We start from the raw sequence: 12,303 nt of genomic DNA, 5'->3' as shown, positions 1-12,303 counted from the left end.
TACATTTCTAGCTGAGCCCCCAACGCTCACTGCGCTGCAAATGTTGCTCACTAGCTCTAGTTTATATCATCTGGTCACTGGGTTGTACGGAGCCACGCAGACCGACATCCCACCACTGGACGACAGGGTACTAGTGCGATAGAATACCTGTCTGACAACACCTCTGACGCAAGATGACTGGGCATTTTGTTGCACATATACTGTACTTCTCACCCCTAGCTGCAACTTGCGTATTATACATTTTCAATAACTCCATCATATATATTACACACCCTCCGGGTTACACTGCTATGGTCTCAGGGAGGACATGTACTGTGTCTGCTATGGGCAGGTGGAAGCAAATGTTACACCTTGCTTAGGATTGTGCTCACATTCAGTGGTTCTGGAGGAGGGTGGTGACTGATCTATGCGCTATGACAGCAGAGCCTGTAGTGTGCACAATCAAAATGTGTCTGTTGGGATTGGTCAAGTCGCTCAGTCACATGGATGCAGATTTGTGACGGTGACACTTACTGGTTAAACAGCAGGTGGCCTTGCACTGGGGAAAATGCTTGTGCCCTACACACACAATGGTTGTAAGACATAGCATTCTATAAAGATACCCTGGAGACTTCTGGAGAGGAACTGCCAGCAGCTTCTTGCTCTAGAGATATCTGGGCTCCTTTCACAGCACACTTGTTGTGGCATCTCAGGACCATTTCATCAACACCACAAACAAATGGTTGAAATACATAATCTATTATGCACTGTAACTCAGGTGTGCTGGATCTGAATGTATATGTTTGTATTCTAGGTTTTGTAAATGTGTACTGCTGATGGCACATGCTGCTTTTCAGTTAGATCTTTATACACTGCAAAAAAAAAAAAAAGGAAAAAATAAATAAATATATATATATATATAGATATATATATATATATATATATATATCTATATATATATATATATATATACACACACACACGCTTTCTGGAGCTGTTCCCAATCCTCGTGGCTTTGACAGTGTGGTCGGGCATTTTCACAATCAGTCAGTAATTTTCTGGTCAGACATGATATAGAGTATCAACCAGCAAGCTGCAAAATGCAGAATGATTGAGGCTTCTGAAGGAAAGTGTGCTCCTGTGTCGGAGGTTAAATGTCCCTTTTAGATCTGAACATGTGCCAGGCGTTTTTAACAATGTTGCTGATGCTCTGTCCTGTTTTAATATGCATGTTTTCAGGTTCTACCATCAAGCAGCAGAGGAATTCCCCATGCCCTTACAGGGCATCTCTGGCTGATTGGTGCCCAAGATTACCAGACCTCGTGGCAGACAGTTTAGCAACCAACACCAGGAAGGCCTGATGGGGCTTTTCATGCTCATTCAGAATTCATTGGGCAGGTCAGATTATCGGATTGGTCTGCTTCATCAGTCATGACATTCTTGGCGGGTGCTTAGGGACAAAGGAAGGTCAATTGCATGCACTAGGCGCCACACTAGTGCAACTTCTTTCTTCCCTTAACTACTTGGGTCACCTGATGGTACTACATTTTTCCTGGTGAGGAGGGCTTTGAAGGGCTAGCAGTGGCTTGAGGGGGCCGGAACAGATTCTAGGCACCCCTTTGATACGACCAAGTTGGCCACCATAATGGGGGCTCTTGGAGGTATATGTAGCTCCCCAGGGAGATCATCCTAATCAGGGTGGAATTTACCCTGGCCTTTTATGGGGTCCTCAGGCTTAGTGAGTTGGAGGCCAGGAGCAAGGAGGGTATTGAGGGACGGCTACAGCTGGTGGACATCCAATGGTTGAACAGGGTGTGTGCTTTGGCGATTACCATTCCTCAATCCATGGTTAATCAAGAAGAGAGGGGAGCCCACATAACTTTGCATATGGCCCTTGAAAGTGAGTTATTGTGTCTGCGCACTTTACCACTTCTGATGAGTGCTTAAGTGCAAGTGCTCCCTATTTAAATTGTACTGTTGATTGGTTTAGCCATGATTTGCATATTTGATTAATGCTAAGTCCCTAGTAAAGTACACTAGAGGTGCCCAGGGCCTGTAAATCAAATGCTACTATTTCTGCCACCCACATAAGTAGGTGTGTGTGTGTGTGTGTGTGTGTGTGGTTTTAAAATGCCCACTCAACCTGGCAAGTGTACCCACTTGCCAGGCCCAAACCTTCCCTTTTACTACATGTAAGGCATCCCTAAGGTAGGCCCCTAGGTAGCCCCAAGGGCAGGGTGCAGTGTATGTTAAAGGTGGATGTGTACTGATGTGTTTTACATGTCCTACCAGTGAAATACTGCCAAATTCGGTTTTCACTGTTGCAAGGCATATCTCTCTCATAGGTTAACATAGAGGCTGCCTTTTAATAACTCAAATGCAGTTTCCCTTTGAGAGCATATAGTGATATGTAATTTGCAGTCTCTGAACTCAATTTAATTTTTTTTTTTTTTGTGAAGTTGGTTTTGACATTCTTAGTTTTGAAAATGCTACTTTTGGAAAGTGGGCATTTTCTTACTTAAACCATTCTGTGCCTCTGCCTGCTTGTGTATTCCACGTCTGGGTCAGACTGACAGGCTGTTGTGAATTTCCTCTAGACAGTGAAACAAAGGGAGCTGGGGTGTAGCCTGCATCTCCTGATGGGCAATCTGGGCTAGAGTGGAAGCAGGAGTGGTCACTTATACCTGAAAGGGCTGTGCCTGCCGTCACACAATGCAGTCTCCGACCCCCTGGAGTGTCTTGGGCCAGAACTAGGCAAGGCAGGATCTTGTGAACAACAGAGACTTTCCTTTGAAGTATGCCTACTTCAAAAGGTAGAAAGGGTTTTAAGTGGTGGACCCAAAACACCAGATTTTTAGAATCTTTCTGGAATCAAGAGGACCCTCTGCCAAGGAGAAGAGCTGGAGGAGGAGTACTGCCCCTTTGCTGGGTTGGCCTGCAGTTGCTGTCGCTGCCTTAAAAGAGAGGGAAGGGTGAACTTTGTTGTGTATCCTGCATGAGAAAGTTCTCCAAGGGCTTGGAGTAGAGCTTGCCTCCTGTTGGAAGTCTCAGGGATATCAAAGACTTCTGTTTCATCTGCCTACAGCACTGGGAACTGTTTTATGCTGACCAGGAAGAAAAACCACTGTGATGCCGCTGGCCTGCACCATGACCTGACGACGCCACACGGAGTCACACTACCCTGCTTCGTACCGTAACCCTGGTCTCACAGACGCCGACATCTGACACTGACACCAAGCCGCTGCTTGCACCATGATCTGTGGGCCCTGCACTCCGGCATCGCCTTGCTCACACCGCAGCCTGGGCCTCCCCGACAACAATGCTCCTGCAGATACCGGCACCGCTGCCTGCACCATGGCCTGTGGGCCCCATGCTCCGGCATCACCTTGCTCACACTGCAGCCTGGGCATCCTCTCAGACGCTGCTCCTGTTGACACTGGCGTCACTGCTTGCACCGTGACCTGTGGGCCCCGTACTCCGTCATCACCTTGCTCACACCGCAGCCTGGGCATCCGCTGCCTGCATCATGGCCTGTGGACACTGCTTGTGAGGTACAGGATGCACCGTCCTGTCCCACAGCCCCGATCCACTGACGCCAGCACCATCGACTCCAGAGTCGTCACCAGGTATTCCTGTCTGCACCGTGACCTGTGGATGCCACGCTGAGCCAACCCTGCACTGCACTGCCGACTTGGGCCGACAGAAGACAGCGCTTCAGCAACAACGGTGACACTGCCTGCGCTGTGACCTGGTGACACCACACGTCGCATTGCCCCACTTCACACCGCAGCCCTGGTCTCAACGATGCTGCTGGACGCAATCACTGAGCCGTTGCCTGCACAGTGACCTGTGGGCACCACACATCACATTGTCCTGCTTCACACCACAGCCCCAATGCCATCCACGCCAGAGCTCCTGACTTCATCAACTTGGAGTTCGATCTGCAATGTGTGTGACTTCTAAGGTCCCGACGACCTCCGCACCAATTCCGGAACTGACATTGACGCCACTCTCCAGATTTCATTGTGAGGATCACAACGCCCTGCAAATCCAAAAGGTTCTGTTGTGGGTCTTCCCAGCACCGTAGCTGGCCTGCGATGCTGCAGCCGGCCTGAACTGTTGATTTTGTTAATCACGATGCGGATAGCCCCAGGTGGAGCCATCGACTTCAAGGAACTGTATTTTTAGGATAATTCTTGCAAGATTCATATCTTTATTACTGTAGGTTAGATTTCCCTCGTTTTGGTCTTGTTTTATACAGTCCAGGGGGAAGAAGACCTGGACTGAGTCTCCATGGGAGACAGTCATGATCTCATCCACAGTCACTAAAGAGGATACGCAGCAACTGAATTTAGATAGTGTTAGGAAACCAGATGTATTTGTGTACTCTAAGGCTAGACATCTACAAATGTAAATTAAGCTGTAAATATGATGGGGGGGTCACTGCATATAAATGTGTTAGTTGATGACTGATTTTAAATTGATTTGTGTTTGAAAAAAAACAGCCTGGGGTTTACAACCCCTAACCCAAGAAGAATGTGATTTAATGATTAAAGATTGTGTTGGGACCTCTGGGAGGGAAGACTCAGCGGTTGGAAGGAGGCCTCAGAAGTGCCAAGCCATTTAATAGCTTGCATGTAGCCCCTAAGGACCTGCACCACATCGCTATCAAATCAGAGAAAACAATGGAATCTAATAGCATGAACTTATGGCTCCGTGCTATCTGCATACCATCTTCCATGGTCCAGGGCTTAGTCTGAATCAACATGAGTGATGCATAATGGCAAGCAAGACCACAAGCAGAGTGGCTGCAGTTGCCAGGGGCATGCAATCCACCTAATTTCACTAGAACAGAATTAGTGATGTCAACGCATACAAGCATTTAGTGTGTGATGAAGACTCACCTCTGCCTCCACCACTGCCTTCCTCCTCCTGCTCAGTTCTAATCCCCAGTGGTTTTCATACATTACTACAGTTTATCTATTGATGAAACAATGTGGCATTCCGCAACACATTTATTTAGAATCATATACCTAACACCTTCAGAAAGGTTATCTTCTAACTATGTCCAAGCAACCAATAAGAACCATAAATGTGTGGTCTGATGTACTTCAGGGTCCCTTATTCCATCAGGTACAGACAAGGGCTGAAAATGAATTCTCACTATTCAATTAGGTTGAACTATATAGTCACTGGAACAGTGATCTACCCCCAAATTCTAAAATACTTAATTACTTTGAGAATGGCTGGATGGCATACAATGATTATTCACCAAGCATCCTTGTGATCCATCAAGTACATTTGGCGTCAGACCGGTCACGTAGTCACTCCTGCAAGATAATTTGCGGACCAGAACCTTTTGATAGCCAGCATACCAACATCTCTTTCTAGCAGAGTGTAACGGACACTGCCTTTTGCTTGAAATGCCAGTATCGTCATCTGAATCAGAACTATCAACCTGATGTCAAGCAAGATTAAGTTGACATTGTTTTCTGCACAATACAAGGCTCACCTCTCAAATGTTACAGCTGCATTTGTCACTACTACCCCCAGGAATACATGAGAGCAGACAACAGCTGCCAGAAGTGGTAAGACAACATCTGACATTTGCAGGGGCTCAAGCAAGGGTTCGACCTTCCAGCACAATAAATCTAAAGTGCTGCCAAGTGCCTGGTTCTAACGAGATGCAAAAGGCTACAGACCAATCATCCATCATGTTTAGAACTGTCCAGGCTTGACTATCATACAACGGGGACCCATTCCAATGGAAACCCTGCTGCTATCTAGAGGAAAGTCTTGCCATGGATTGTAAACAGGGATACATTTAATGGTTTGACTACCTCAGTCAACCAAGCTAATCATGCTGAAGGAAACAAGTCACCTCTCGCACAAATTGCAATTAAAAAAACTCACAGGTAGACAGATGAGAATGCCACCATCACCAGTAAACACGCTTCTCTGCTAGGCTGGAACCCCTACTCACAAAACGGCACCTAGTGCTACAGCCAAAGTAGCAGTATTGAACAGTCTTCCAGGGACGATGTCCCTCTTGTAGGTCAGGACTGAATTGTGGCTTTTAGTAATTTGATCTACAAGAAAATTCCCCACATAGATTCCTCTGCCTTGACCAAGGACAGACACTAGCTTACCCCCAAGCAAGCACAGATAAAATGTGCTGTTGCAATGGCCATGAAACCCATGTGAGTGTAAAGTAATAGGGAGGATCTGCAAGAAGTGGGAACACCATCGTTTGTCAACTCACAGCATCTGCTCTCTGCTGTAACCCTCTAACCATCCATGAACCCTAAGTGGACAACAGGCAAAGGCTGAAGTGCTCATCTGCTGCACAGCATTTCCCCCACATTTTCCTCAGTCTAACGATTTAGATATCCAAGGGTTTGTGAATAAAAGTTGTATTCTGTTTTATCAGTCATTTAAGTGCCTTCTTAAAGTGGCAACCTCCAAGAGCAAGTATCAAAAACATTTGTCACTGCTGATTCCTCTAGGTGCCTTAACATTTCATTAACTTCTCAGGTGACATTAAATGGGTTTCTTAAAGAAATCTGCTGTGAACACCAATGCAAGGTTTCGTGTCCTGTCCATTTAATACCCAAATTTAAACAGGTTGTGTTCACACTGGAAAAGTCCCACGCAGCCTGGGTAAAGCAATGTCCACTTCAACATTGCCGGAAAATACCTTTGTTCTGTGGCACTAGTGAATCAAAGAGGTCTTTGTCAAAATGTCACACGAAATAAGGATTACGCAGGTGGTATGAATTATTCTAGCGGTACTTCACTCAAGTCTGTGGTAGTTAGGAAATGAGTGTAAACAAGTAAGAGAAAACACTTTGCGAGATTCTTTCTGGTACCCATGTCAGTGCCAATAGGTCGTACCCGTGAAGCATGAAGCTAACAAAGTACACTTCTCCAGACAAGAAATACTGCCGGTAACGAGCAGTCTGCGATGTCCCAATAGTTTGGTTTCAAGGTCGGTAGTGCTGCTTTGTGTAAGCACGCAGCTCCAGATTGATGCTTCATTACAAATCTACACCTCCACACTTCAAAGAAGCTGGAGAGCAGACAGATGTCTCATCTGTAAGCACAGCGGGTGTGTAGATCAGAACTCAGTGGGCCTTGCATCGCTCTAGACTTCAGAACAGCCCAGACAAGAGAACGTGCCAAAACTATATATGAAAAACTGTGGGTTGCACTCAATTACCCACGACCAACAACTGCCCCTCGTTTCCTTGCCACAACATAAAATAATGACAGTGACTCAGGTGGAGAATTTAAAGGTGAGCATGAAAGTGCTCTGGCTTCAATTAATATATTGTAATATAGAGCTGCTGTGGAATACATTTAAGGTAGGAGTGGATACCGCAGGCGTGTGTTTACATGCAATACACACAAATTAAATCCCACTCAAACTGACTCATGGGATGATGACTTGCACCTAGTCAAGTGCGTCGCAAAGCCACTGGGCAGCGCTTACAAACAATTTAGATGCAGATGATTAACCAATAAAAACATATCAAGCATTGGCCCCGTGGAGACAGACTTCCACAGCTTTCTGAAGGGGTCCAAGCTCTACGCACTTCTATATTAATAATAATCATAGAGAATAATAGTTTTAAACAGCACTTCACGCTGCAGTCAAGCCATTTCAATGCGCTGTAAGGAACAGGAGTGCTTACTTGTCCAATGTTCCCAGGTGGGACAGGCAGAAGAATGAGATGGTCAGGCAGGAGGCAGCAGATGACAGCATCCATCATTTGACTGAATCATCCTACCATCCAGGCCTAAGTGACCCATAGCTGTGTGGAAGGTCGCTATTTTGAGCAAACATACATTTGCAAGATTGATGCATTTTATCACTCAAAAGCAAAACGCACAGAGGCTTTCAGTTTGAATTGGCCATCACTATTCTCTTTTGGTTGAACAGAGATTGGCATTACTTCACCTGTACCAAACACCTTAACGCTTCACAATGTAAAAATCGAGTTCGACTAGAACTCTTCGGCGTGTCAATAGTTGGTTCCTTTATCACCTGAAAATTTTCAGAAGGTGAGGAGGTGAAAAAGCTTACCCCTGTGGCGACAGAAGAGGAGGAAATACCAGCGTATCGATATCCCTGCTCCTCCCTCCGCTCATCAACTTAACTCATTTGCAAGAGGTCCTCCCGTTAGCTTTAATCCTGCCTGCTGGCCTGCCTTAGTTCTCTCCACCTCAATGAACAATCCCTTTGAGGGCCACCCTTCAGGGTCTGCAAATTTCAATGAAAATAGTTCAAAGCAATTTTATTGGACAAAACGAGTTTAGAATTCTTCATGGGAAAGAACTTTCTTTAAATCCCACAGAGGAGAAACGTAATACAGGTAACAATACAGCACATTCGTGCTACATCTCAGTTGAACGTGAAGGGAACAACTCCTGAATTTGAAACCTCGTTTTGCAGCCCTTGCCGATATTTACAGTAATTTATATCTCAATGAGATTTAAAACTAAGTCATCAAGGGACCTCATGTCTTGAAAAAGCCAGCACTCCCATCCACCATGCTCCTATCAAAAGCAATCAAAGGCTGGGAAGACTGAACGGACATGACCTTAGCCCGAGTTAAATTATACTTCCCCAATACACTCCCCCTACACTTAATTTAAAGTCTAGGAATGCAAATTTTTGCCGGGTTTCGCATGATCCTGTATTGTTCTGCAGACTTGCAACCTCTATGTGGAGCACTGAAGCACTTGTCTACCAAGGCAGCAAGCTATGTCATGTACAGTGAAAGGGGTGTTTTGTGATCCTGTGTGGGAAGTGTTTCCATGTCGTGTGTGTGTGTGTGTTGTCCAGCGAGGTGCAGTTATCCTGTTATGGGTCCGCAGCGCTTAGTCTGGTGGATGAGGTGTGAGATCACAGATGTAAAAGTAAACGTTATCTGAAGTATTGAAGCTCCACGTCAGAAAACAAAAATTATAAATTGAAAGTCAAAAAGTTAACCAAGGTACAATGCACACCACTGCCCCCCCAATACACTTTAAAATGCATCTCTGAATTGTTAGCATAGTGACACGCCAAAGAGAAACATCTGCGGTTTGTGAATGCTGTTTGCATCTCTGACTTTACCTTTTTGCCGATAAGCTTCTTCCTCAGGAACTCTCTGGCCTCAAACATGTAAGGGATGTCATACAGGGGGCGCAGCTTCTTGTTTTTGTCCTAGAAAGGAAATCACAGGTGAGGATGAGTGCCGAATAGAGAGGAAGCGCTATAAACTTCAGTCTTAAACACACTCAGTTAAAGAGGGAAACTATATACAGTACCAAGCAGAACAAGTTACCACTGCAACAAATATACAGTACTTTTTTAGGTCCCTAGGGGTCACATTAAAGAGAATTTAAGATGTGCTTAATTTTCCTAGGGCTCTGAACACCAAGGCATCGGTTTTTAACAGTTTTCGTCCATAAGTCCCCAGCACAACACAGACCATTCTCCTAGCGTTAGGACTAGGATTACAACAGGGTCTCAACTGTCTTGAGGCCAGCACCAGGCACCACATTTAGGAAGACAGCACGACCAACCACCTTCACTAGTAAAAAAAAAAAAAAAAAAAAAACATATGAGCTGAGCTATTGCAGCTTAAGGTTTATTTTCTGGAGAGAGTAAAAATGACAACCAATCTGTTGAATAGTAGAGTAAACACGGCACCAAAAGTTGAAAGCCAGGTGACACTGTGTGGAAATCAGTCTGAGGATCTTAGGCCTTACCACACAATAGCCTATTAGCCAGTAATTAGGCCTGCTCCTGAGAAAAACAGAATCTGGACAGAATCTGCACATGCTAATCACTTTTCACATTGCACCTGGCCAGGGAAGGCACAACCAGACAAACAGCCAACAGTAGCCAAATGTGTAGAGAATCTCAGGTTGGGCTTCTGCGGGGAAGGGCTTAGGCTCTTGGAGAAGATCATCTAAGAGACCACTTGACTGTGCCATCTTGGAAATTTCCTAAAAGCTGTGCAGGAGAGGGGGAGAGAGAGGGAGAGAGATAAAGATCTGGGGGCAGCGAAAACACCCAATACAAAAAGGAGCTTAAGGACTTCTAATTTTAGTTGGCCCTCAAGGATTAGGTTTCAATTCACCAGGGAAAGTGGTTCTGGCCCCCTACACCCTCTGAGGGACTGTAGAGGGGTGGCCCTGCTGGGGTGCACTCTGGAGGATTCCCCTGCACCATCTGTAATCCTGCATGAGTGTCCTTCAGAAAGGGGTCGACTTGCACTCGCCCTGGTGCTCTGCAATCAGCCAAAGGAGCCTGTGGAACCTGAAGGATGCAGGAAGTGAGGGCACTCTGCCTTGGTGTCCCGTGGAAGGCCCAGGAGAAGTGGCAGGAGACACGACAGGAGATAGGTCCAGTGTGATGAGGGAGAGCAGTAAAATATGACTCCCCAAGAACTGCAAAATTTAGACAGCAGAAGGCCTGAAGAAACCAATCCTAGTGGCTGGAAAACACGAGGTGGAGCAAAGCTTTCTCTGCCATGCAGTGAATTATTACAGGTATTAATGCACGTACTTTAAAGAGGGTAGCTTCCTTAGTGACTTTAATGGTGTTGGAATGGTTTATCATAACATTGTTATGCTTTGATTAATGTAGAAGTCCAGTAGGCCTGCCTTTTGATAAATACACCCCAATATATTGTGGCTCTATGGTGGGGATACATCATGATCTTATGGTCCAGGATTTGCTAGTGGTGTGAACTATTAGAGTGACGTATTTTTTCTGCCTTCATGTATATATTTGTAAATGTATGTGTAGCCTTTAATAGTGGGTGTGTGCACAATAAACCATTTTACCTTTTAATACCTAAAAGGTAAGTAAGCACATTGCCTGGTCAATGATTTATTGGTTGTTTTCTGCTTGCCTGAGGACTGGGGTACGAAGGCCACAGCAACTCCTAAGTAGGCCTTGGACCGCTCTGCCTAGCTAGCCTGATAGTCAAGTACTACAGATGTGTACTGGGTTTCTGATAGAGAGAAGGTTGCAGACCGATTTGTGAAGGGTCCACATCCCTCACCACTAATAACCAACTTTCTTACAATTAGATGTTCACCTTTAACTTTGGTCTAGCCTCCCACACACCTCTCCAAAGCACACCTAAAACACTGCCCTGTTAACTTTTAGCAATCTGTACAGTGAAGGTGCCAACCATGGTGCTTAACTCGAATAGTAAGCCACTGTTTTTCTGTGAACAGTGTTGCCAAAAAAGAAATCAAGAAACGCCTAAAATTAGTCCTTTTCATAGAATAGATTGTAAATTATTTCCTCAAAGCAATTTTGCTTAAAACCTCGAATGGTTTGAGCTACAGAAATTCCCATTAACCACTTAATACTATAATCCCAATTGGTTTAATGAAGTGGGTTTTTCTCTCAAGCAATTACCCACACCGGATATTTCTCATTTAATGAGTTGGGGGTGAATGTATTGTACTGGGTTTTATTCTACATTCACATCACTTCCAGAAGTTAGGCCTTAAATGCTCAAGCTACTCTGAGTCATGATGGCTGCAGAAGGCCAACTGTTCATGTAAGAATATTTACTTAACATCCTGGGATGCTGATACTACACCCTCAACTCTGGGGGAAAAAAACAGAAAGCCTCACAAGTGAGTCGGTGCATGTAAAGGACATTCAGCATGTGTGCATAAGAATGTCAGATCGTTTTAACAAATATCCAGTAGAGTACCGCCAGCTCTTAAGATTGGGGCTTATTTCTACTGGTGCTGTGGTGCATCCATCAATAGGGTTTACTATGAACACCACAGCATCTTAACACTTACTGTTATCCTACATTGTAGAGAAGGTCTAAATGCTTTCTACAGAATAAGGGGCATCAGCATTTATACGTCGTGCGGATATAGAGGACTTTTTTTTTTTTTAATAACTAATGTCGCACCTGGTAAAGGTACTCTATTCAGACTCAATAGTGAAGGCATTTTTATTCGTCCAGTTGTTGGTAATTCAGGTTGATGGAAATGTAGTGCTAAATGTATCCAGTTCTATTGTGTCTCCTTGTAAATGATGCAAGTGAATCAACTTTGCATCATTAAATCCATATTGGTGTTCACGAAATGGGTTAAGGAGCAACTAGTCGTTCATATTCGGGTGTGAGAGTAATTAAATGTTTTTGTTAATTGCAAAGACTAAGCTGACCCACGGAGTACAACAGCAAAGTCTCTAACATTTAATAGTGTATTTATCTAAGCAAGATTACTGGTAATATGGCAAAATGAAAAGTTCTCACCCACAAATGTGACCTGAATGGCAATTTTCCAAGG

At 44.7% G+C, this 12,303-nt stretch overlaps 1 protein-coding gene across 1 annotated transcript in view; it reads right to left on the bottom strand.

Annotated features, from left to right (window-relative positions):
• The window catches only part of SND1 (staphylococcal nuclease and tudor domain containing 1), a 1,722,638-nt gene that overhangs the window by 1,291,391 nt on the left and 418,944 nt on the right, over positions 1-12,303 (bottom strand). The window contains exon 11 of the mRNA XM_069229374.1: positions 9,101-9,190. Coding sequence (XP_069085475.1) covers positions 9,101-9,190 — 90 coding nt within the window. The remainder of the gene's footprint in view (positions 1-9,100; positions 9,191-12,303) is intronic.

Source organism: Pleurodeles waltl, chromosome 4_1, assembly GCF_031143425.1.
Source record: "Pleurodeles waltl isolate 20211129_DDA chromosome 4_1, aPleWal1.hap1.20221129, whole genome shotgun sequence".
Lineage (NCBI taxonomy): Eukaryota > Metazoa > Chordata > Amphibia > Caudata > Salamandridae > Pleurodeles > Pleurodeles waltl.
The sequence above is the reverse complement of the archived record's forward strand: the minus strand, read 5'-3'. Positions and strand labels throughout refer to the sequence as shown.